The sequence below is a fragment of the Heterodontus francisci genome, chromosome 1, assembly GCF_036365525.1.
Source record: "Heterodontus francisci isolate sHetFra1 chromosome 1, sHetFra1.hap1, whole genome shotgun sequence".
Taxonomy (NCBI): domain Eukaryota; kingdom Metazoa; phylum Chordata; class Chondrichthyes; order Heterodontiformes; family Heterodontidae; genus Heterodontus; species Heterodontus francisci.
In genome coordinates this window covers 45,007,129-45,033,202 of record NC_090371.1, presented here as the reverse complement: position 1 = coordinate 45,033,202, position 26,074 = coordinate 45,007,129, and the positions used below count along the sequence as shown (strand labels likewise).

The window sequence follows — 26,074 nt, the reverse complement described above, 5'->3', positions numbered from 1 at the left end:
CACCTTAGCCGTCCTGCTCTTTAATCTTTTTACTCATTCCTGAAACTCTGCCTGAAGGACCTCAACCCTTTTCATACCCTTATCATTGGTCCCAACATAGACTACGACATCTGGCTGTCCCCCTTCCCTTTTCAAGCTACGTGTTTATTGATATCTTTTACCCTGGCAGCAAGGAAGCAACAGACCATTGTCAAATCCCTTGTAACAATTGCATTTCTGTACGTTCTTATGCAACCCCCACCCCCACCCTGTACAGCCGAGTTTCTCTTGCTGCAGTGGATTTGCTTCTCTCTGCACTTGTCTGAGATATCAGCACCCTCACTGAATGCCAGTTTGTGAGCGCTACACACCTGGGGGATTCCTGCATGGCCTGTCTGTTCCTCCTAATCTGCTTGGTGGTTACCCATTCCTCCTCCTCTTGAACTCTCTGTAGCTGTGGGGTAGCCACCTCCTAAAATGTGCAATTCGTGGAGCTGTCTGTTTTCCATATGAACTGTACTGACGTTAGCAGCCCTTCAAGCTCAGAAACGCACAGCTCGAGTTCGAGCAGTTGGCAGCACTTCCTGCATATGTGGTTTTTCCAGGATGTGCAGTGTTCTGAAGTTCCCACATGGCACAGGATGTGCACGTGACAGGCCCCAGCACTCCTGCCCTGTCAGCTAACTTACTTCAAGTTGTCTTTTTTTTAAAGTATAAGATTGTTTAATTGATTAATTAACACTAAAACGCTAAGAGCAATACATTTAATCACTCTGAATTTTGGGCATGGGCTTCATGATTCACAGCATTCCCAGCCAAGTTCTTATGGAGGTGGGTAAGACACAAAATTCATCTACTCACCTCATCTGACTGATTGACTGTAGTTTAAGTTCTCGTGCCTCCAGCTTCCCTTCTGGATTCTGCCAGTGATCTCTGCACACAGCAGGGGTTGGCAGCAGCATAACTAGACACCACATGGTACAAGCAGCCTGCTTTTTGTTGAGGGCAGACAACCTGGTAAAGGTAAGGTGAAAAAAAAGATTGCTGCAATCAAAATTCTTACACACTGAACACCAGGGCACACAGAGGATTCCAGACTGACAGGCATAGCACTGGAGACATAGTGTTGCAGGTGGACAAGCAGAGAGACGCCATGGTTCAGCGGTGGGGGGAGGGGTGGGGGGGGCCAGGAGATCCTCAAGGACCACCCTCAGAAAGGACTGGGAGCAGATGGCACAGAAGGTCAAACCCAGAGTCTGGACCCAAAGACCTGGCAGCAGTTCCACAAGAAATCTAATAACCTCACGTGGGTGCTCAAGGTCAATGACTGTATCTTCACATGACGGCATCTACCCACAACATCAGCCTCTCATGTTTCTTATTGTGCCACATGACCCTTCACTCACCCAACAGCTCTTCCTGGCAATCAGGATTCACGCCTAACAGCCAGATACTCCACCTCACTCTCCCACACCTGCCAGCCTCACACTCACCTCTCACTGCCTCCACATACCTTCAGCTATTCACAGAATCATAGCCATTATGGAACAGAAGGAGGCCATTCAGCCCAGCAGGTTCATGCTGGCTCTCTGTAGAGCAATCCAGTCAGTCCCTTCCCCTGCTCTATCTTTGTAGCCCTCTAGTTTATTTCCCTTGTGCCCATCCAATTTCCTTTTGAAATCATTTTTTGTCTCTGCTTTCACTACCCTGGTAGGCAGTGGGTTTCAGGTCCTCGCATTCCCCCCACCCCCCACCCCTGCATCTCTTGCCCAAAACCTTAAATCTATGTCCTCTAGTCCAGCTAATGGGAACAGCTATTCTTTATATACCTTATCTAAACCTGTCATAATCTAGGACACCACGATCATATCTTCCCTTAATATCCTTTGCTCCAAGGAGAACAACCCCAGCTTCTCCACCCTAACTTTGTAGCTATAAAATCTCATTCCTGGAACCATTCTGGTAAATCTCCTCTGCACCCCCTCAAGGCCCCTCACATCTTTCTTAAATATGTGGTGACTAGAACTGGATGCAATACTCTAGTTGAAGCCTAACCAGTGCTTTGCTGCCAGACCTGCTGAGTGGTTCCAGCATTTCTTGTTTTTATTTCAGATTTCCAGCATCCGCAGTATTTTGCTTTTATTTCAGTGCTTTATAAAGGTTCAGCATAACTTCCCTGCTTTTGTACTCTATGCCTCTATTTATGAGGGCCAAGATCCCATATGCTTTACTGACCACTCTCTCAGTATGTCCTGCCAGTGTCAAAGATCAATGCACATGCACCCCCAGGTCCTTCTGTCCCTGCACACTCTTTAGAACTCTGCCATTTAGTCTATATTGCCTGTCCCTATCTCTTCTGCCAAAATGCATCACCTCACACTTCGCTGTATTAAATGCCATCTGTCACTTGTCTGCCCATTCTGCTCATTTATCTCTGTCCTGTTGCAGTTGATTGGTATTATCCTCACTGCCTGCAGTGCTCCTAGCGCTGAACCTTAAGAAACACCACTGTCTACCATCCTCCAGTCTGAAAAACAACCATTTACAAGAAGTCGCTGTTTTCTGTCCTTAACCAATTTTTTAACCCAAGCTGACACTGACCCTCCTATTCCATGAGCCTTGATTTTGATAACCAGCCTTTTAGGTGGTACTTTGTCAAACGCTTTCTTAAAATCCATATAGACATCATCCACCATATTCCCTTCATCAACCTTCTCTGTTATTTCATCAAAAAAATCAATTAGATTAGTCAAGCACAATCTGCCTTTTACAAATCCATGCTTGCTCTTCTGAATTAATTCAGATCTCTTCAAATGTCTGTTGACTTTTTCCCTTATTATTGTTTATAAAACCTTACCCGCCAATGATGTTAAACTGACTGGTCTGTAGTTATTAGAAATGTCCTTCCAAATTGGCACCTCCCTCATATCCAGGGAAGATTGGAAGATTACAGGAAGCCCTTCCGCTATCTCCACCTCCACTTCCTTTAGCAACCTGTGATGCAAGCCATCCGGACCAGGTGACTTATCTACCCTAAGCATATCCAGCCTTTCCAGTACCTCCTCACTCTCAACTTTTACCCTACTCGTTGTCTCTACTCTCTCCGCTTCTACCGATATTTTGTCAGAGTCCTCTTCCTTAGTAAACACTGATACAAAGTAATCATTAAGTGTATTAGCCTTACTCTACACCTCTAAGCATAAATTACCCTCCTCGTCCCACTCCACCTCTTACTACCCACTTACAACTTACATGCCGGTAGAAGATTGTTGGGTTCCCTTTTATGTTGACTGTCATTCTATTCTCATATTCTCTCTTTTCCAGTCTTATTTTCCTCTTCACCTCTCCTCTCAACCTACTATATTTGGCCTGGATCTCGCATGAAGAATTCACCTGACATGCATCATACACTTTTTTTTGTTTCATCATAATCTCTATCTCCCTCATCCAAAGAGCCCTGTTTTTGGTTCCCCTACCTTTCGCCCTTGTTAGAATGTACCTAGCTTATACCTGAAGCATCTCTTCCTTAAAGATAACCCATTGTTCTGTTACAGTTTTGCCAGTCAGTCTTTGGTTCACCTTTATCTTGCTTAGATCCCTTCTCATCACATTGAAATTAGCCCTCTTCAAATCTAGCCATTCTACCTTGTATCGTTCCTTGCTTTTCTGCAGTAAGGATTTAATAAGTTTTTATTTATTTTAAATTAATTTAATTAGTGCTAGAAATGACAGTTAGAGGGGTGAAGTGCTTCACCTGTGAGATGTGGAAAGTCCGTGACGCTTCCAGCGTTCCGGACGACTACATCTGCAGGAAGTGTACCCAGTTGCAGCTCCTCACAGACCTTTGGATCGGTTGGCGCGGCAACTGGATGCACTTAGGAGCATGCAGGTGGCAGAGAGCGTTATAGACAGGAGTTTTAGAGAAGTGGTTACACCCAAGGTGCAGGCAGATAGATGGGTGACCGCTAGAAGGGGCAAGCAGTCAGTGCAGGAATCCCCTGTGGCTTTCCCCCTCTCTAACAAGTATACTGTTTTGGATACTGTAGGGGGGGATGGCCTATCAGGGGAAAACAGCAGCAGCTAGAACAGTGGCACCATGGCTGGCACTGTTGTTCAGCAGGGAGGGACAAAGCGCAGAAGAGCAATAGTTATAGGGGACTCTGTAGTCAGGGGCACAGATAGACGCTTCTGTGGACATGAAAGAGACTCCAGAATGGTATGTTGCCTCCCTGGTGCTAGGGTCAAGGACATCTCTGAACGGACAGGGGGTATTCTGAAGGGGGAGGGTGAACAGCCAGATGTTGTGGTACACATCGGTACCAATGACATAGGCAGGAAGAGTGACGAGGTCCTGCAGGGGGAGTTTAGGGAGTTAGGTAGAAAGTTAAAAGACAGGACCTCTAGGGTTATAATCTCAGGATTACTCCCTGTGCCAAGTGCCAGTGAGGCTAGAAATAGGAAGATAGTGCAGCTAAACACGTGGCTGAACAGCTGGTGTAGAAGGGAGGGTTTCAGATATCTGGACCATTCGGATCTCTTCAAGGACAGATGGGACCTGTACAAGAAGGACTGGTTGCATCTAAACTGGAAGGGCACAAATATCCTGGCTGCGAGGTTTGCTAGCGTCACTCGGGAGGGTTTAAACTAGTGTGGCAGGGGGGTGGGAACCAGAGCAGCTGGCTACTCCAGTTCAGTTTCTGATCAATGGTAGCCCCTAGGATGTTGATCGTGGGAGATTCAGCGATGGTAATGCTGTTGAATGTCAAGGGGAGATGGTTAGATTCTCTCTTGTTGGAGATGGTCATTGCCTGGCACTTGTGTGGCGCGAATGTTAATTGTCACTGGATATTGTTCAGGTCTTGCTGCATTTCTACACGGACTGCTTCAGTATCTGAGGAGTCACGAATGGTGCTGAACATTGTGCAATCATCAGCAAACATCCCCACTTCTGACCTTATGATTGAAGGAAGGTCATTGATGAAGCAGCTGAAGATGGTTGGGCCTAGGACACTACCCTGAGGAACTCCTGCAGTGATGTCCTGGAGCTCAGATGATTGACCTCCAACAACCACAACCATCTTCCTTTGCGCTAGATATGATTCCAGCCAGCGGAGTGTTTTCCCCCTGATTCCCATTGACTCCAGTTTTGCTAGGGTTCCTTGATGCCATACTTTGTCAAATGCTGCCTTGACATCAAGGGCAGTCTCTCTCACCTCACCTCTTGAGTTCAGAATTAAAGCCCCCAATATCACCACTCTATAGTTCTTACACATCTCTGTAATTTCCCTGCAGATTTGCTCCTCTTATTTCTCTCTCACACTATTTGGAGGCTTATAGAATACCCTCAGTAGTGTGATCATACCCTTTTGCTGCTCAACTCTAACCAAATGGATTCTGTCCTTGCCCCCTTAAGGACCTCCTCCCTTTCCAACTTGCAATGTCTTCCCTAATCAGTACTGCCACCCTATCTCCCTTTCTCCTTCCCAATCTTTTCTGAAACTTTATATCCTTGTATATTAATCACCCAGTCCTCACTATTTTTAAGTCCCGTTTCTGTTTATTGCCAATACATCATATTCCCATACTGCTGTTTGTGCTTGTAGTTCACCAATCTTTTTCACTAGACTTTGTGCATTTACATGCACACATGTAATCCTGTTTTTGCATTCCTCATAGCCCTTCTCAGTCTGCTCCTATCTAATATGGAACTACTTCCTTCTGTAGTACTGTCAAACACACTCACATTATGTATCTTATTCCTCATTTCTACTTCTGTGTGCCCATCCACTTGCCAATTTAGTTTAAACCCTCTCCAACCACACTAGTGAATCTCCCCACGAGGACATTGGTCCAGGTCCTGTTGAAGTGCAACCAGTCCCTTTTGGATAGGTGCCTTCTCTCTCAGAATTGACCCAGTGCCCCAAGAATCTGAAGGCATCCCTCCTGCATCATGCCTCAAACCACACATTGATTCTCCCTATCTTCCTATTTCTACTCTTGCTAGTGCGTGGCACTGGGGGTAATCCAGAGTTTACAACCTTCGCAGTCTTACTCTTTAAGTTCCTCCCTTGCTGCTAAAAATCTGACCGTCGAACCTCAATACCTGCCCTTGCTATGTCGTTGGTACCAACGTATACGACAACTTCTGGCTCACTCCCTTCCCTCTGCAGAATATCCTGCACCTTCTCCATGATGTCCTTTACCCTGGCAACAGGGAGGCAACACACCATGTGGGACTCGCGACGACAGCTACAGAAATGCTTTTCTGTCCCTTTGACTATGGAATCTCCTTTAACAAACTGCATTTGTACACTTTGCTGCTCCCTCCTGTACAGTCCCTTGCTTATTGGTGCCATGGTCTGGACTGCACTCCTTCAGGGTATTATCACTCCCAGCAGTTTCCAAAGCTGAGTACCTATTTGAGAGTGGCACACACCCGAAGACCTCTGCATGTCTTACCTCTTCTTAGTTTTCTGGATGGTCACCCACCTAGTATTCTGAATCTTACCATCTGTGGGTGACCACTTCCCGGAACATGCGATCCAGGAAACTCTCCTGCTCCCTGATGCTCCGCAGAGACTCCAGCTGCCCGTCAAGATCGGAAATCCTGAGCTTGAGCTGGAGACACTTCCTACACACATAGCCACCCAAGACAGTGAAGTTCCCTGGAGTTCCCACGCAGCGCAGAAAGCAACAGGTCACAGCTGTCCATCCATGATCTTAAAAAGAAACTGTATTCCCTCTTTTAGAATCTATTTGATACCTTGTTTAAACTATTAATTTTAATTACTGCCTCTAGACCTGCTCTGTGCTACGACACTCTCTCTCTCTCCCTCTCTCTCTCCCTCTCTCTCTCCCTCTCTCTCTCCCTCTCTCTCTCCCTCTCTCTCTCCCTCTCTCTCTCCCTCTCTCTCTCCCTCTCTCTCTCCCTCTCTCTCTCCCTCTCTCTCTCCCTCTCTCCACAATAGACAGGAGCACAGCCGGGTTAGAAGGGGACAAGGACTCCGGCGTCTCCTGAGCCCTACAGAGGAGATGGCTCTCTGCATTATGGAACCAGCTGCACAGCGGTCCTACGCAGTATCCAGTGTTGCAGAGAACATTGAGGATGATGGCAGGTTGCTGCCTTTTGCCCCTTCTCAATTCCCAATTCACCCTCATCCTGCTATTTGGAATGATGCTGATAATGTGACCATGGACCTTTTGCTTCCCACCCCACACACCCCTTCAAGAACCTGCCTTTTCTGAATTCCTGCTTTCAGGTACCCAATGGACTGCGACTGGCAGAGCTACATTAGCCCAAAGAGGAAGGGAGAGCACAGCAGCACAGCACTGATGAAAAGGTCATTCACTTGATCTGACACTCACCGCCACCAGCTCAAACACTGGCACTGCACTTAGCATGGAAGCTCACATAGAGTTCAGATCAGCACATGCTGAGGCACGAGTGGGTAGCAAGCATGCCAGGAGTAAAGGATGATTTGTTGGCCAGCTCACTGAAGGGTGAGGTGGCAGATGAGTTTGGCTGCAGAGGACTCAAATGAGGACCTAGATGGGGCAGCGTACACGAGAGCACTAAATGGGCATGCGCACTGATATTCTTCATCAGCTGGCCTGCCAGACAGCCTCCTGTTACTCTCGGAGTATGGAAGAATCTGGTTGCAAATTGACAGAGGGCATTGTGCGGAGTTTTCTCTCTCTGCAACATTTGCTCCATCTTCCTGTCGTGCTGTAGACCCAGAGGCACTGCCACGGCTGCCCCCACTACCCTGTTGCAGCCTTGGTGTGGGCAGGTCACCTACTATTCTGCCATCCCTGTGAGGATGCGGCAACACTCTCTAGCAAAAAGACCGAAACACTTCCAACAACACTCCAGAGTAATTTCAGACACTTTCTAATTGAAAAGGTTCCATACATTTTACTTAGCAACAGTCAGGGTGCCTGCTCTTTAAAAACACTACTGCAGGGCCCATCCTACTCCTTTTTGTTTGGAGTGGACAATGCAGGTGTTGCCAGGACCTGCTTTTTCCAAATTTGGAATCTGGTTAGTCTGTGTGACGTCAGGTTTGTGTCAACTCAATGTCTTGAGGTGCATGCAGGTGATGGATCTGCATGCGTCCATATTAATAAGGAATACCATGCCATGCAGCACTGCTTGTCCCTGGGAAAATGAATTTCACAGTCTAAAACTCTTTCCACCCAAAAATCCCAGTAGCTAATAAACTAAATGCATATATTTACCTTATCCTACCAGCTGCACACTTTGTGATGACTGTAACGTCACTTTTTAAGTTTTTTTTCCTATGTTTGTCTGGTATCTGCTGCTCTGGTTCTCCCAATAGTCATGTATAATAAGTGAACTTTGTGGTGAAAATTTGCAGCACTGACTAATGGACATTGTGCCTCCATTGCATTAGGTTAATCACCCAGTGACTGACATTATGTCCTATTACAGTGGCATTGTTGTTCACTGACTGGCATTATTGGCTGAATTTCCTGGGTCCTTGGAGACGGATTTGGAGGTGGGGGAGAGGGCCAGGAAAGCAGTGGGACAGCTCACCGACACAGTCCCACCTCCGGACAACCTTCCTGGGGTAGGCTGCCACGAGAATTCACAGAGGCAGGAGGCAATGAAGCCAATTAAGGGCCATTTTCACCAAGACTGCAACTTTCCTGGCATCACAAAGGCCCCCCCCACCCCACCCCACCCCACTGTGACAGGAGCCCGGCAATGATGTGGAGGCGGCCTCTTACAGGGAGGTCAGCAGGACATGGGTGGCTGATTTAATTGGCAGCATCGGAGGCGGGGGTGCAGTGTTCACAGACCCTCCTCTAGAGGGGTCAACCCTCCACTCTGAGACTCCTCACAGTACTTTGTCATCCTTCTCACCACCGATGAGGGAGGCCTTCATAAGTGCCTCCATTTTGAGGCATCCCCTAGGTCTCCCTTTTTTCCAGCAGCTCTCACGTCTCCCAGTGGGTGTGCTATCCAGACATTGCTGCAGGCCCTCCTATTGCGTCTCCCACTTCACTGGTCTGCCCACTGTCCTCTGGCAGATCCGCTGAGGCCATGCACGGGCTTCCAACCTGCATATGGCCCCGACATCAGAATCCCAATGCCCGTGGAAAGATTTTGCTCAATGTCCCATTGCAGTAGCATTGTTGCTAACTGACTGACATTGCACTCGTCATAGTGGGATTGTTGCTCACTCACTGACTGACATTGTACCTCATTGTATCGGGATAATCACCTAGTGACTGACATTACACCCATTGTAGTTGAAATTCTCTCACTGACTTAATGAAACCTCCATTATTGTTTCTCATTGCCCAGCATTAAACTCCATTATAGTGGATTTGCATCTCATTCAAGACATTATACCCTGTTTACAAGGGGTTGTCTTTTACTGCCTGACATTACATCATTTGGACTGCAGCGGTTCAAGAAGGCAGCTCCTTAAGGGCAGTTAGGGATGGGCAATAAATGCTGGCCTAGCCAGCAATGCCCGCATCCCGTGAAATGAAGAAAAAAACATATTGGTAGGAGAAAAGAGCAGTTGCTCACTGAAACATAATGAGATAAATGCATTGGGGTCAGACCGTTCTTTTGAATCTCTGTTTTGTGAATTACTTGTTCATTATTTTTTATTTATTTTAGTCCAAGAAGATTTATGAGCAAAAATGTAAAGAAAAGGATGAGGTTGAACAGATGCTAAATCGAAGTGCTGGGATCAGCAATTCCAAACAGCAAGAGAAAGTAAGAATCCCTCACAACAGCTCTTTAAATGTACTGCTCTATTGTTTATCCACTAAAAGTTGTGATGTTATTCTGGTTTAATTGTTGCTTTTTGTCACAAATTATTTTACTTTCCTTAAGACACAGTTCGAACATTCCAGCATCACTAAGGCACTGTCTGGCCACTGTAGGGTTCAGCTAAAGAGCAGGTCAGAAAACCAAAGGAAGATGAGTTTTGGTGATGAAGAAACACTGAAACTCCTAGCATGAAACTCTTACCAGGCCATCACTGCAGGTGTTCCTCAGGATAGAGTCCTCGGCCCAACCATCTTCAGCTGCTTCATCGATGACCTTTCCTCCATCATAAGGACAGAAGTGGGGATGTCCGCTGATAATTACACAATTTTCAGCACCATTTGCAATACTTCAGGTACTGAAGCAGTCCATGTCCATATGCAGCAACATTCCATCTTGGGCTGATAAGTGGTAAAAACATTTGTGCCACACAAGTGCCAGACAATGACCATCTCAAACAAGAGACAATCTGACCATATCCCCTTGACTTCCAATGGCTGAATCCCTCAACATTGAGGGGAGGTGGTGACGTAGCGGTAATGTCACTGGACTAGTAATACAGAGCCCAGGCCAATGTTCTGGGGACATGGGTTTGAATCTCACCATGGCAGATGGTGAAATTTGAATTCAATTAAGAAAAATATATGAAATTAAAAGCTAGTCTAATGGTGACCATGAAACCATTGTCAATTGTTGTAAAAACCCATCTGGTTCACTGATGTCCTTTAGAACCATAGAAAAATTATGGCACAGAAAGAGGCTATTCAGCCCATCGTGACCATGCTAGCCGAGAAGAAGAAAAAATAGAAACTAGCCGCCAATCTAATCCCACCTTCCAGCACCTGGTTCATAGCCTTACACTTCAGGTGCGTGTCCAGGTACCTTTTAAAAGAATTGGGGTTTCTGCCTCCACCACTGTTCCTGGCAGTGAATTCCAGACACCCACCACTCTCTGGGTGAAAAAGGGTTTCCTCATGTCCCCTCTAATCTTTCTACCAATCATCTTAAATATGTGCCCCCTGGTAATTGACCTCTCCAGGAGGGGAAACAGGTTCTTCTTATCTACTCAATCTTGGCCCCTCATAATTTGGAACACCTCAATTATGTCACCCCTCAGCCTCCTCAGTTTTAAGGAAAACAACCCTAGCCTATCCAATCTTTCCTCATAGCTGCAACTTTCGAGCCCTGTCAACATTCTTGTAGATCTCCTCTTTACTCTCTCCAGAGCAATTATGTGCTTTCTGTAATGTGGTGACCAGAACTGTAGGCAATACTCCAAATGAGGCCTAACCAGCATTTTATACAATTCCAGCATTACATCCCTGCTTTTGAATTCTATACCTTGGCCAATAAAGGAAAGCATTCCATATGCCTTCTTCACCACTCTATCTACCTGTCCTGCCACCTTCAGGGACCTGTGGACATGCACTCCAAGGTCTCTCACTTCTTCTACCCCTCTCAATATACTCCCGTTTATTGTGTATTCCCTTGCTTTATTTGCCCTCCCCAAATGCACTACCTCACACTTTTCTGGATTGAATTCCATTTGCCACTCTTCTGCCCACTCAAGCAAACCATTCATATCATTCTGGAGTCTATGGCTATCCTCTTCACTATCAACTACATGCCCAATTTTTGTGTCATCAGCAAATTTCTCAATCGTGTCTCCCACATTTAAGTCCAAATCATTAATATATACTACAAACAGCAAAGGACCCAACACTGAGCCCTGTGGAATGCCAATGGAAACAGCTTTCTATTCATAAAAACATCTGTCGACTACTACCCTTTGTTTCCTGTCACTGAGCCAATTCTGGATCCAACCCGCCCCATTCCCCTGTATCCCAAGGGCTTTCATTTTACTGACCAATCTGCCATGTGGGACCTTGTCAAATGCCTTACTAAAGTCCATGTAGACCGCACCCACTGCACTACTCTCATCAATCCTTCTTGTTACTTCCTCAAAAAACTCAATTAAATTAGTAAGACATGACCTTCCCTTAACAAATCCATGCTGACCATCCTGATTAATCCGTGCCTTTCTAAGTGGCACTTTATTCTGTCCCTCAGAATAGATTCTAACAATTTACCCACCACCGAGGTCAGATTGATCGGCCTATAATTATTTGGCCTATCCCTCTCACCCTTTTTAAACAATGGTACAACATTAGCAGACCTCCAATCGTCTGGTACCTCTCCTGTATCTAGTGAGGATTTGAAGATGATCCTCAGAGCATCCGCTATTTCCTCCCTGGCTTCCTTTGTCTGGGATGCAATCCATTCGGCCCTGGCGATTTATCCACTTTCAAGGATGTCAGCCCCTCAAGTACTTCCTCTCTCATTGTGCTTATCATATCTAATATTTCACACTCTTACTCTTTAAAGTACAATATCTACATCAACCCTCTCCTTTGTGAAGACAGAGACAAAAAACTCATTAAGAACCCTGCCCACATCTTCTACATCCACGCATAAGTTCCCTTGTACATCCCTGATAGGCTCTACCCTTTCTTTAGTTATCCTCTTGCTCTTAATGTACTGATAAAACATCTTTAGGGAAGGAAATCTGCTGTCCTTACCTGGTCTGACCTACATGTGACTCCTGCAATGTGATTAACTCTTAAATGCCCTCTGAAATAGCCTAGCAAGCCATTCAGTTCAAGGGCAGTTAGAGATGATCAATAAATGCTGGCCTAACCAGCGATGCCCACATCTCACAAATGAATAAAAATAAATCCACATCCTAGGGGTTACCATTGACCAGAAACTGAACTGGACCAGCTACATAAATACAGGTCAGAGGCTGGGAATTCTGCAGCGAGTAACTCACCTCCTGACTTCCCAATGCCTGTCCACCATCTACAAGGCACAAGTCAGGAGTGTGATGGAATACTCTCCACTTGTTGGGATGAGTGCGGCTCCAACAACACTCAGGAAGCTCGACAGCATCCAGGACAAAGCAGCCTGCTTGATTGGCACCCCATCTATGACCTTAAACAGTTACTCTCTTCACCACCAACGCACAGTGGCAGCAGTGTGTACCATCTACAAGATGCACTGTAGCTACTCACCACATCTCCTTTGACAGCACCTTCCAAATCCGCAACCTCTATCACCTAGAAGGACAAGGGCAGCAAATGCATGGGAACACCACCATCTGCAAGTTCCCCTCCAAGTCACACACCATCCTGACTTGGAACTATATCATCGTTCCTTCACTGTCGCTAAATCAAAATCCTGGAACTCCCTTCCTAACAGCACTGTGGGTGTACCTACACCACATGGACTGCAACGGTTCAAGAAAGCAGCTCATCACCACCTTCTCAAGGGCAATTAGGAATGGGCAGCAAATGCTGGCCTTGTCAGCGCTGCCAACATCCCATGAAAGTATTAAAAAAATCAACCACTATCAATGTTGCAAAGTCTCATAGTCTCAAACACACATGCACTTACCTTACTATTAATGGAATGATGCAGAGAATGCTTGTAATGTGAGAGAATGCATTGGGCTATGAGTGCTGTATCGAGGGAGTACACTGGGCTGTGAGTGGGTTATCGAGGGAGTACACTGGGCCGAGTGGGTTATCGAGGGAGTACACTGGGCCGAGTGGGTTATCGAGGGAGTACACTGGGCCGTGAGTGGGTCATCGAGGGAGTACGCTAGGCCGTGAGTGGGTCATCGAGGGAGCACGCTGGGCAGTGAGTGGGTTATCGAGGGAGTACACTGGGCAGTGAGTGGGTTATCGAGGGAGTACACTAGGCAGTGAGTGGGTTATCGAGGGAGCACGCTGGGCAGTGAGTGGGTTATCGAGGGAGCACACTGGGCAGTGAGTGGGTTATCGAGGGAGTACACTGGGCCGTGAGTGGCTCATCGAGGGAGTACACTAGGCAGTGAGTGGGTTATCGAGGGAGTACACTGGGCCGTGAGTGGGTCATCGAGGGAGTACACTGGGCCGAGTGGGTTATCGAGGGAGTACACTGGGCCGAGTGGGTTATCGAGGGAGTACACTGGGCCATGAGTGGGTTATCGAGGGAGTACACTGGGCCGTGAGTGGGTCATCGAGGGAGTACACTGGGCCGTGAGTGGGTCATCGAGGGAGTACACTGGGCCGTGAGTGGGTTATCGAGGGAGTACACTGGGCCGAGTGGGTTATCGAGGGAGTACGCTAGGCCGTGAGTGGGTCATTGAGGGAGCACGCTGGGCAGTGAGTGGGTTATCGAGGGAGCACACTGGGCAGTGAGTGGGTTATCGAGGGAGTACACTGGGCAGTGAGTGGGTTATCGAGGGAGTACACTGGGCAGTGAGTGGGTCATCGAGGGAGTACACTGGGCCGTGAGTGGGTCATCGAGGGAGTACGCTGGGCCGTGAGTGGGTCATCGAGGGAGTACGCTGGGCCGTGAGTGGGTCATCGAGGGAGTACGCTGGGCAGTGAGTGGGTTATCGAGGGAGTACGCTGGGCAGTGAGTGGGTTATCGAGGGAGTACACTGGGCAGTGAGTGGGTTATCGAGGGAGTACACTGGGCAGTGAGTGGGTTATCGAGGGAGTACACTGGGCAGTGAGTGGGTTATCGAGGGAGTACACTGGGCCGTGAGTGGGTTATCGAGGGAGTACACTAGGCAGTGAGTGGGTTATCGAGGGAATACACTGGGCCGTGAGTGGGTTATCGAGGGAGTACACTGGGCAGTGAGTGGGTTATCGAGGGAGTACACTGGGCAGTGAGTGGGTTATCGAGGGAGTACACTGGGCAGTGAGTGGGTTATCGAGGGAGTACACTGGGCAGTGAGTGGGTTATCGAGGGAGTACACTGGGCAGTGAGTGGGTTATCGAGGGAGTACACTGGGCAGTGAGTGGGTTATCGAGGGAGTGCACTGGGCTGTGAGTGGGTTATCGAGGGAGTGCACTGGGCTGTGAGTGGGTTATCGAGGGAGTACACTGGGCAGTGAGTGGGTTATCGAGGGAGTACACTGGGCAGTGAGTGGGTTATCGAGGGAGTACACTGGGCCGTGAGTGGGTTATCGAGGGAGTACACTAGGCAGTGAGTGGGTTATCGAGGGAGTACACTGGGCCGTGAGTGGGTTATCGAGGGAGTACACTGGGCAGTGAGTGGGTTATCGAGGGAGTACACTGGGCAGTGAGTGGGTTATCGAGGGAGTACACTGGGCAGTGAGTGGGTTATCGAGGGAGTACACTGGGCAGTGAGTGGGTTATCGAGGGAGTACACTGGGCAGTGAGTAGGTTATCGAGGGAGTACACTGGGCTGTGCAGTGAGATGCTTCTTTTATGTTGTCTCTTGCAACATAAATGAGATGCGTGGAGTTCAGGTTGTTGAAGCTCTCCAACATGTTTATTAAACAGCTAACAACTATATACAGTACAGAGCTAACTATTACCGAAGCTTGCTTCTTGGTGTTACTGTACAGTGAGACTGGCATGTAGTCACATGACTACATCCTGGCACTTAGCTCATTAGCATACTACGATCTTAAAAGAAATCACACACATCCCCCTTCTGTCCAAAGATAAGCCTTGTATGCTAAAAGTAAAAACACATGAAATTAGATAACATCAAAATTATTTACACATGACTAAAGATTATGAATTTTACAGAAATAGAGGCTCAAAAGTCCATATGGCGTCTCGGTGGTTTGACAACTCTTGCTCGGGAACTTTGCATCTCATCTGTTGCTGTTTATTCTGAAGTTTCTCCCTCTCTGCATTCAGTTTCTGTTGCTCCGCCTTCAGCCTGCTAACATACTCTGTTGCTTTTCTCATGATGACAACTTTTGAGGCCTTGTCATTCTTGGAAAGTTCCGGCACCTTATCTCAAAGAGCCAATAGACAATGCTTCAACTCATTCCTCCTCTGCCTCTTCAGGACATTGTGTGTCCTTCACCTCTCCTCATCCTCAGTGTCTGAAGGCTTGGGGCTCAAGATCAAGGACTTGTTGGGGGAGGAGTACTTGGTCTCATGGAGATACCTGTCCATTCTGGCTCTTTGTGGTGCTGGTGGTTCTTTATAGAGCAGAAGTGAAGGTGTGGCATATTTGTGCTGTTGCTGGGTTTCCAGACTGCACCGTTTGATGCTGGTCAGAGTCTGCTTGTGGGTTCCGGTCCTTGGAGATTTCCGCTTAGCAATGCTCTTGTAGATAGTTATGATGTTGAGGTCCTTACACACTGGTAGTCCTGCCACTGCTGGTTTGCTCGTGTCCACCGGGTAGACCGTTTGTGGTTTCAATGCCAACTTGGCATATCTGCATTGCATTGTTAATATGCCACTGCAAGGGATGGGTGACCCGTTGTATGCAGGTAGCTTTACATTTGTCAGTTGTATCATTGATTTCCACCGACTTCGGTACATAGCTTTGAGTTTTTGGACTGGGAGGATATTTGTACTAGAGCCAGTGTCAATCTTGACCTTAAGTGTATGTTTTCCAGCTTTCTTTGGGCATGTATAGGCAGCTGGGATCAAGCGTGGCCCTCGAGGAGTATAGGGGATGTAGGACTACACTTAAGAAGGAAATTAGGAGGGCAAAAGGGGGCCATGAGATTTCCCTGGCAGATAAGATAAAGGAGAATCCTCAAGGTTTCTATAAGTATATTAAGAGTAAAAGGGTAGCTAGGGAGAGAGTAGGTCCCCTTAAGGATCAGTGTGGCAATCTATGTGTGGAGCCATGGGAAATGGGCGGTGTCTTAAATGAATATTTCTCGTCCGTATTTACCGTGGAGAAGGTCGTGGAAGCTAGTGAGTTCAAGGGAGGGAACATTGATATCCTGGAGCATATCAACATTACAGAGGAGGAGGAAATTGCTGGGGCCCTGGCAGAGATTTTTGTATCATCATTAGCCACGGGTCAGGTACCGGAAAACTGGAGGATAGCTAATGTTGTGCCTTTATTTAAGAAGGACAGCGGGGATAAGCCAGGGAACTACAGGCCGGTGAGCCTTACATCAGTGGTGGGAAAGTTATTGGAAGAGATTCTGAGAGACAGGATTTATATACATCTGGAAAGGCATGGTCTGATTAGGGATAGTCAGCATGGCTTTGTGCGTGGGAAATCATGTCTCACGAATTTATTGAGTTTTTCGAGGAGATGACCAAGAGGATTGACGAGGGCAGGGAGATGGACGTTGTCTACATGGACTTTAGTATGCCTTTGACAAGGTCCCGCATGGTAGGCTGGTCCAGAAGTTTCGAACACATGGGATCCAGGGTGAGCTAGCAAATTGGATACAAAATTAGCTTGGTGATAGGAGGCAGAGGGTGGTAGTGGAGGGTTGTTTTTCAGATTGGAGGCCGGTGACCAGTGGTGCGCTGCAGGGATGGGTGCTGGGCCCTCTGTTGTTTGTCATATATATTAATGACTTGGATGTGAATGTAAGGGGCATAATTAGTAAGTTTGCAGATGACACCAAAATTGTTGGTATAGTGGACAGTGAAGAAGGTTGTCTAAAGTTGCAACAGGATATAGATCAACTGGGAAAGTGGGCAAGGGAGTGGCAAATGGAATTTAACGCAGACAAGTGTGAAGTGATGCATTTTGGGAAGTTAAACCAGGGCAGGACATATACAGTGAATGGCAGGGCCCTGGGGAGTGTTGTTGAGCAGAGAGACCTTGGGGTGCAAGTACATAGTTCCCTGAAAGTGGCAACACAGGTAGACAGGGTGGTAAAGAAGGCGTATGGCATGCTTGCCTTCATTGGCCAGGGCATTGAGTATAAGAGTTGGGATGTCATGTTACAGTTGTACATAACGTTGGTTAGGCCGCATTTGGAGTACTGTGTGCAGTTCTGGTCGCTGCACTACAGGAAAGATGTGATTAAGCTAGAGAGGGTGCAGAAAAGATTCACAAGGATGTTGCCTGGTTTGGAGGGCTTGAGTTTTCAAGAGAGATTGGATAGGCTGGGTCTGTTTTCCCTGGAGCGAAGGAGGCTGAGAGGGGACATGATAGAGGTATATAAAATTATGAGAGGCATAGATAGGGTAAATAGCCAGAGTCTGTTTCCCATGGTAGGGCATAGATTTAAGGTGAGAGGGAGGAGGTTTAAAAGGGATCAAAGGGGTAAATTTTTCACACAAAGAATAGTGGGTATCTGGAATGAGCTGCCTGAGGAGGTGGTGGAGGCAGGAACAGTAGCAACATTTATGAGGCATCTGGACAGGTACTTGAATGAGCAAGGCATAGAGGGATATGGAATTATTGCAGGCAGGTGGGATTAGTATAGATAGGCATTATGGTTGGCAAGGACACGGTGGGCCGAAGGGCCTGTTTCTACGCTGTACGACTCTATGACTCTATGTGATGTTAATGGTGGTGAAAGCTTCCATTTGCTTGATTTCATCTACATGATGTGCCAGTTTCACAATGTGGAATGCCTGTTCGTCTTCTGACTGAGACTTGCTTCTCTCTGGGTCTTGTCTCAGGTCTGTTTTGCTGTGGACCTTCATGTATCGGCTTGCATTTATACAGATCTCTGACACTATCCTTGCTGCTGTTGCAGTGTTTCTGTGCCTGTCCTTGTGTCCTACCATGGCTTCTCATGGCATCTTTCTAGTCAGAATTCCTGTACAGGAGAGCCCAGTGTCCTTTTACACCACATGACTTGCACAGATCACGAAATGCAGGGCAATTTCATTGTGAGTGGGACCAACCACACTTACCACACAGCTTTCTTGCTCTTTTTGACCTGGTTATGGCACCGATACTTTTGGCTGCACCTAGGTGCTGTTGTCCAGCTACAATAACTTCATATTTCCTGCCATCTTCCAGCAGTGCATCGATGCTGTGACCTTTCTTTTTCCCTAAGAGGTCTTTCTGGAACGCTTCAGTGGGTGTTGATACAATCACCAACTCCATTATTCAGTCTGACAGCTCAGCTTCTGAGAAGTCACATTCATAGAATAGAATCATCGAATGGTTATGGCACAGGAAGAGGCCATCCGGCCCAACGTGTCCATGCCTGCTCTCTGCAAGAGCAACTCACGTCGTCCCACTCCCCATAGCCCTGCCAATTTTTTCGCTTCAGATAATTATCCAGTTGTCTTTTGAAGGCCTTGATTGAAACTGCCTCCATCACTCTCAGGCACTGCATTACAGATCCTAATCCTGTTTTCGCCAAAATTTAGAAGGTTAAGGGGTGATCTGATCGAAGTCTTCAAGATATTAACAGGAAAACACAGGCTAAATAAAGATAAACTATTTCCACTGGTTGGAGATTCTAAAACTAGGGGGCATAGTCTAAACATGAGGACCAGACCGTTCAGGAGAGATGTTGGGAAACACTTCTTCACGCAAAGGGTGGTAGAGATTTGGAACTCTCTCCCACAAACAGCAGTTGAAGCTAGAACAGTTGTTAATTTTAGATTGAGATAGATAGATTTTTGTTAAGCAAAGATATTAAGGGATATGGGCCAAAGGCTGGTGATATGGAGTTAGGCCGCAGATCAGCCATGATCTCATGGAATGGCGGGACAGGCTCGAGGGGCTGAATGGCCTACTCCTGTTCCTATCTTCCTATGTTCCTAATCAATTGCTGCTTAAAATCATTTTTCTTGTCACTGTTGCTTCTTTCACCAATCACCTTAAATCAGTGTCCTGTGGTTCTGGATCCTTCTGCCAATGGAAATAGTTTTCCCCTATCTACTCTGTCCAGACCCCTCATGATTATGAACACCTCTATCAAATCTCCTCATTATTATTGTTATTATTCTCATTATTATTATCATTGTCCTTATTACGGCATCTGCTGATGAACTAGTCTCTTGATTCCTGTGGCGCTTGCCTGTAGGACGTCAATTCCAGGCGGTGGATTTGAAAATTCACTGTTCGTCTGAGCTGATCTTCCAGCACTGTCCTTATCTTTGCGGGATCTTTCTGGTCCTGTTCAGATAATCCAGAGGTATTTATTCTGTGCAATCCCTCATTTCCTTAGAGCTTGTTTTTCTGGTTCTGCGATTACTTGGTCTGTAAAGCATAATTGCATACTTTGTTGGAACAGTTTGAATTTGGATAGGATATCCAGGGCTTTCCAGTTCATGTTGCGATATGATTTGGTATCCATTTTTTGCTTTAAATCTTGCTGTAAGAACGTGCTTTATTACTCTGTACACGCTTTCTCTCTAAGAAACTCTCTTGGCTGATTTGATTGACAGCAGCATCTGTTAGTCTAACTTTCAGCACTCTAGTCTGTTTGTTTATATAGCTGTGCAGTAGGTATTTCAAGTGCTTTTATTCATGACCGCATTTGTTGACAACGCGAACGGTAGGTGGCGCTGTTGTGGCACATGCGCAAATACAGCATGTGCCACGAAAACGTCACAGATTGCGACTGTTGCAGCTGCCAGGACTAAAGATGGCGCTGCTCAAAGAATCACACAGAGGCAACCTAACGAACACGTGGCAGTATACAATGGCCGGAGTGAGAGAGCAGCGCGGGGGCCGGGGAGAGCAGCGTTGAGGGTGTCGGGGGGGGGGGGGGAAAGAAAGAGAGGAGGGGGGGAAAGAAAGTGAGGAGGGGGGGGAAAGAAAGAGAGGAGGGGGGGGAAAGAAAGAGAGGAGGGGGGGGAAAGAAAGAGAGGAGGGGGGGAAAGAAAGAGAGGAGGGGGGAAAGAAAGAGAGGAGGGGGGGAAAGAAAGAGAGGAGGGGGGGAAGAAAGAGAGGAGGGGGGGAAAGAAAGAGAGGAGGGGGGGAAAGAAAGAGAGGAGGGGGGGAAAGAAAGAGAGGAGGGGGGAAAGAAAGAGAGGAGGAAGGGGGAAGAAAGAGAGGAAGGGGAAAAAAGAGAGGAAGGGGAAAAAAGAGAGGAGGGGGGAAAGAAAGAGAGGAGGAGGGGGGGATAGAAAGAGAGGAGGGGGGAAAGAAAGAGAGGAGAAGGGGGGAAGAAAGAGAGGAGGGGGGAAAGAGAGGAGGGGGAAAAAAGAGAGAGGGGGGAAAGAGAGGAGGGGGGAAAAAGAGAGGAGGGGGGGAAAAAGAGAGGAGGGGGGGAAAAAGAGAGGAGGGGGAAAAAGAGAGGAGGGGGGAAAAAGCGAGGAGGGGGGAAAAGCGAGGAGGGGGGGAAAAGCGAGGAGGGGGGGAAAAAGAGAGGAGGGGGGAAAAGAGAGGAGGGGGGAAAAGAGAGGGGGGGAAAAGAGAGGAGGGGGGGAAAGAGAGGAGGGGGGGGAAAGAGAGGAGGGGGGGGAAAGAGAGGAGGGGGGGAAAAGAGAGGAGGGGGGGGAAAAAGAGAGGGGGGGGGAAAGAGAGGAGGGGGGGAAAAAGAGAGGAGGGGGGGAAAGAGAGGAGGGGGGGGAAAGAGAGGAGGGGGGGAAAGAGAGGAGGGGGGAGGGAAAGAGAGGAGGAGGGGGAGGGAAAGAGAGGAGGAGGGGGAGGGAAAGAGAGGAGGGGGGGGGGAAAGAGAGGAGGGGGGGGAAAGAGAGGAGGGGGGAAAGCCAGGAGGGGGGAGAGGAGGGGGGGAAGAGAGGAGGGGAGGTGGGGGAAAGAGAGGAGGGAGGGAGGGGGGTGGGGTGGGGTGGGGGGGAAGAGCGGGGGGGGTGGTGGGGGAGAGTGGGAGGGGGGAGCAGCGGAGCGGAAGAGGAGTGCCTTTTTCTGTTCATGCGCCAGAAACACAACAGCAAAAGACTTACCGGCCAGTCCCTGGACCCGGCGACACCGAGGTCTTCGCACACTTGCTCCCCGCAGCTCTCTACGGTCTCTCGCATCCGGCCCTCTCCATTCAGCCGTTCCCTCCAGCTGCGGATGCCCAATCCAGTTGCTTCTCCCCTACTTCTCCACAGTACTTCAGGCATTGCAACTGTCTGGTCCCTGCATTTTGCATGCTCCCTCTCCCCACCCCTCCCTCCACCCCCCTACCTCCACCTCCCTACCTCCACCCCTCCCTCTACCCCCCTACCTCCACCCCTCCACCATAGTTGAATATCTGAAGTGCAGTTGCAAAGTCGGGGAAATAGCATGCAAAACCAAGCCTCAACAATTCTGGGGTTAATTATTGAGAAGTTTTATTAAGTTCATTAAGCATCCGAGGAACTGCTGTGCATGGATACATGAGTGTTGTGTCCAGCATTCCCGTTAGACAGACAGGCTGAGTCTCTGCTATGCACAGCTAAAGAGATTGTTCCTGGAGAGCCTTGTGGTGAATGAACGCTTGGCTCTCTATTCCACTACTGTATTGTCCATGTGAAGAAGGCAAAGTCACAAGAGTCTGAGCTCAGTCTATTCTTGGTGAATGTTCCCCAAACACATCCCAATGTGCCCTCCCAATTCATCCATAAATGCAATGTTCCTTTCCACATCGTGACCAGCTCCGCAGCATGATCCAGTTGCCTTCGTTGCTTGAATGCTGACCTTAAGTCTCAAGGATCGCGTTGTCAACAAATGCGGTCTTGTTTTCTCGACGGCATGCTTTACATGAAAAGAAATAAAGCAAATCAGAGTCAGAGCTTGCCTCCCTCCATCCACTGAAATTACTGTTGTGCACACCTTTTTAAGTTCTGCAGTGAAGGCACCAATTGATAACGTCGCCAATGAAGCACTTATTACCCACCTCAGATGCAGGAATCAGCACATCCTTGCGTCCTCTCCCGCACTGCCTCCTTTGCTTGAATGCCGTCCTTAAGTGTCAAGGATTGTTTTCTCAAGGGCACGTTTTACATGAAACGAAATAAGGAAAGAACATCAGTGTCAGAGCTTCCCTCCCTCCAATGAAATTACTGTTGAGCATGCTTTGTGTTCTGCGGTAAAGGCATGTACTGATAACACCGCCAATGAATCACTTAGTACCCACCTCAGCTGTCGGAGGCAGGATGATGTTACTGCCCCTATCTCGTGATGGTTCAATGCTGCTCTCAGGGAAAACATGAATAATGTGAGGATGCTGGAAAAGAAGCACATTTCTTTTGGGCTATGAACATAAAGCTGGCCATTTAGCCCAGCAGTTCCCTGCTAGTGGTTATGTTACTCGTGCGTCTTTCCATCAATTCCCATTTAATCCTGCCTACTACTATCACCAGTTGTGTTCACAGCAAGAGCATTCACATTTCTGCTACCACTGGAGACGGCATGCTTGTTTCTTTTAGTGCTCAGTCTCTTCTTGCTGAATGTTCCCCAAGTGCTTGACCCCTTTGGACGCCCTCTCTGCTTGACAGGCAGCAGCTGGCAATTGCGGAGTCTCACAAGGCTCTGCATGGTTGTTTCAAAGGCGGATGGGGAAACAGGTGGCTGTGTGCCCATGTGCACTGCTCTGATGGGTGTAGGAGCAGGTAACTATGTGCCCATGTGCACTGCTTTGATGGGTGTAGGAACAGGTGGCTGTGTGCCCATGTGCACTGCTCTGATGGGTGTTGGAGCAGGTAACAGTGTGCCCATGTGCACTGCTCTGATGGGTGTAGGAGCAGGTAACTGTGTGTCCATGTGCACTGCCCTGATGGGTGGAGGAACAGGTAACTGTGTAACTGAGCAACAAGGAGAGGGTACCGCAGGTAGGGGAAGTGGAGCTTTGAACAGGCAGGCATATGTATGGTCCATCAGATCATTAGGCCAGGGGGTGAGACGCTCAGGATCCAGGGTTTGTGACACGTGACTGATGTCCAGCGCGTGGCCACCTCCATCCGAAGGTGCTTCCGGGCAATTGTTGGGCATAGTAAATGGCTCCATGTCATCAGCCAGTCCTTGCTGCCAGCGGAGAGTCTGTTGCCGCAGCCAGTCCAGTCTCCTCATGGGAAACATGAGATGAGATAAGAAATACAGAATGCACTCCATTAAAACGTTACAAAAACGAAAGTGACCGTTAAGACGGTAGGTTGCAGCACATGTACTGCCTGCACACAGCAACTCACAACAGGGACTGGAGCACATGCGGTGGCCCAGACAATGGAAATGTTTTCAGAGCAGCTTACAACAGGGACTGGAGAACATGCGGTGGCCCAACAATGGTAATGTTTTCAGAGCAACTCACAACAGGGACTGGAGCACATGCGGTGGCCCAGACAATGGAAATGTTTTCAGAGCAGCTTACAACAGGGACTGGAGAACATGCGGTGGCCCAGACAATGGAAATGTTTTCAAAGCAACTTACAAAGGCAGAGCAACTTACCTTGGAACAATCTCCTGTGTCAAATAAAAATGAAGCAAGTCTCCAAAATGAATAAATAATTCAGATAAAATGCGAGAAAATGCCCGACGAAACCTCTCCTCCTTCCACTTTCAAAAAGTCACGCCGAAGCTTTGACGCATGCGCAGAGGCCAACCTGGCGCGTTGCATGAGGAAGACGACGTAACGCGATGACGTCATCTGCGCATGCGTAAAATGGCCCTGGCAAGCCGGACTGCAGCGCATGCGCAGAGATCAGGAGACTGTGTGCGCATGTGCGTACCGTGTCATCTGCACATGCGCAAATCGGTCCCGGCAAGCCGGACCGCAGCGCATGCGCAGAGGGCATGAGACCGTCTGCGTATGTGCGCACCGCGGCGCATCCTGATGATGTCGGCGATGACGTAGCGTTGTCATGAATTACTTTGTTTATTCATCGCTAGTTTGTTTATACAGCCTTTCAAGAGGCAACTCTTCATGGTTGAGTGGTTTTATGAGTTTTTTTAACCTCTGAGTGAGTGAAGGTTGGAGTGATTCAATGGTTTCTATTTATAGCTCTGGCTGTGAGATGCGTGAATGGAGGATTCCCGCGCTTTTCACTGTCGGGCGCCTCCTGTAATGGCGCGGACTTAATCAGCCTATGAAAGGGATTGGGTCTTCCCTGTGTTTTTTACTCACCCAGGGAGCCTTTGAGAGACAAAAGAAATCAATCTTTTAAGGACTTCAAGGCTTCTCTTTTTAAAAGACGGGGGTGCCTTTACCAATCGCAGACTGACTCACCCAATCACAGTGATTTGATCTGCAGCCTGTCGTTCAGAGCTCTGTCTTCTGCAGATGAAAGTGAGTTTTTTCTTTACAATATTTGGGCCAGTGTTTCTTTTAACTTTCTCTCTTCTAGCTATAGGTATTTTTAAAGCTGTATTCCTGTGGTCTTCAAACTTGGATTCTGTCTTCTCACCACTGCTGCCACCGTGCAATGAGAAGCTTCTTTTATGTTACCTGATGCAACATAAATGAGATCTGTGGAGTTCAGGTTGTTTAATGATCTCCAACAGATTTATTAAACAGCTAATAAGTATATACAGTACAGAGCTAACTATTACAGAAGCTTGTCTCTTGGTGTTACAGTACAGAATGAAACTGGCATGTAGTCACATGACTACATCCTGGCACTTAGCTCATTAGCATACTAAGATCTTAAAGGTCTATTACTCTTAAAGGCAATCACACAACAGGTTGTGAGTGCTGTATCGAGGGAGTATTTATTAGTTTACTTGCCTTGTGGGGCCAGGGGGAACAGCAATGTTTCACAGTAACAGTGCAATTTAGATTACAGCAACTGTATCATTTTCTTTCTCACATCTGTAGATCAGTGCCACTTTCTAATTCTGCATGATCTTGCAGATTTAATTTTGAGTTAAATTGAATTTTGACATTGCAGACTCCATTTCCTCTCTATTCTATCTTTACACCATTTTGTTTCTTCAAATTCAGCATTTTTACCTCCTACTGCATCAATAATAACATCTCTCCTCCCTTATTTCACTTTTCTTTCTGTACCCTTGTACTCCAGTCACCTGTTGACATTTGTTGTTTAGGCTCATAGGAAAGAAAGTAAGTGCTTGCATTAAAACCTTTCAGGACCTCAGCCTGTCTCAATGTGCTTTACTGCCAACAAGGTTCTTTCGAAGTGTAGTCACTGTTGTCATGTAGGAAATGTTTATTTATTTATTTTATTTAGAGATACAGCACTGAAACAGGCCCTTCGGCCCATCGAGTCTGTGCCGACCAAGAACCACCCATTTATACTAACCCTACAGTAATCCCATATTCCCTACCACCTACCTACACTCGGGGCAATTTATAATGGCCAATTTACCTATCACCTGCACGTCTTTGGCAGTGGGAGGAAACCGGAGCACCCGGCGAAAACCCACGCGGTCACAGGGAGAACTTGCAAACTCCGCACAGGCAGTACCCAGAATTGAACCCGGGTCGCTGGAGCTGTGAGGCTGCGGTGCTAACCACTGCGCCACTGTTGCAGCCAATTTCCACTCAGCTAGCTCCCACAAACAGCAATGTGATAATGAGCAGATAATGTGTTTTTGTGATCTTGATTGAGGGATAAATATTGGCCAGGACACCGGAGATAACTCCCCTGCTCTCCTTCAAAATAGTGCCATGGGATCCTTTACATCCACCTGAGAGAG

At 47.6% G+C, this 26,074-nt stretch overlaps 1 protein-coding gene and 1 long non-coding RNA gene across 3 annotated transcripts in view; one reads left to right on the top strand and one right to left on the bottom strand.

The window, feature by feature from the left end:
• The window catches only part of pstpip2 (proline-serine-threonine phosphatase interacting protein 2), a 172,533-nt gene that overhangs the window by 97,590 nt on the left and 48,869 nt on the right, over positions 1–26,074 (top strand). For both annotated transcript variants that reach the window (XM_068029907.1, XM_068029917.1), the window contains exon 7: positions 9,635–9,733. In XM_068029907.1, coding sequence (XP_067886008.1) covers positions 9,635–9,733 — 99 coding nt within the window. The remainder of the gene's footprint in view (positions 1–9,634; positions 9,734–26,074) is intronic.
• LOC137376783 (uncharacterized) lies at positions 21,772–24,980 on the bottom strand. The gene is made up of 3 exons (XR_010976304.1): positions 24,645–24,980; positions 22,320–22,649; positions 21,772–22,177 (listed from the first exon to the last, which is right to left on the bottom strand). It is a non-coding gene; the product is annotated as an uncharacterized lncRNA (long non-coding RNA).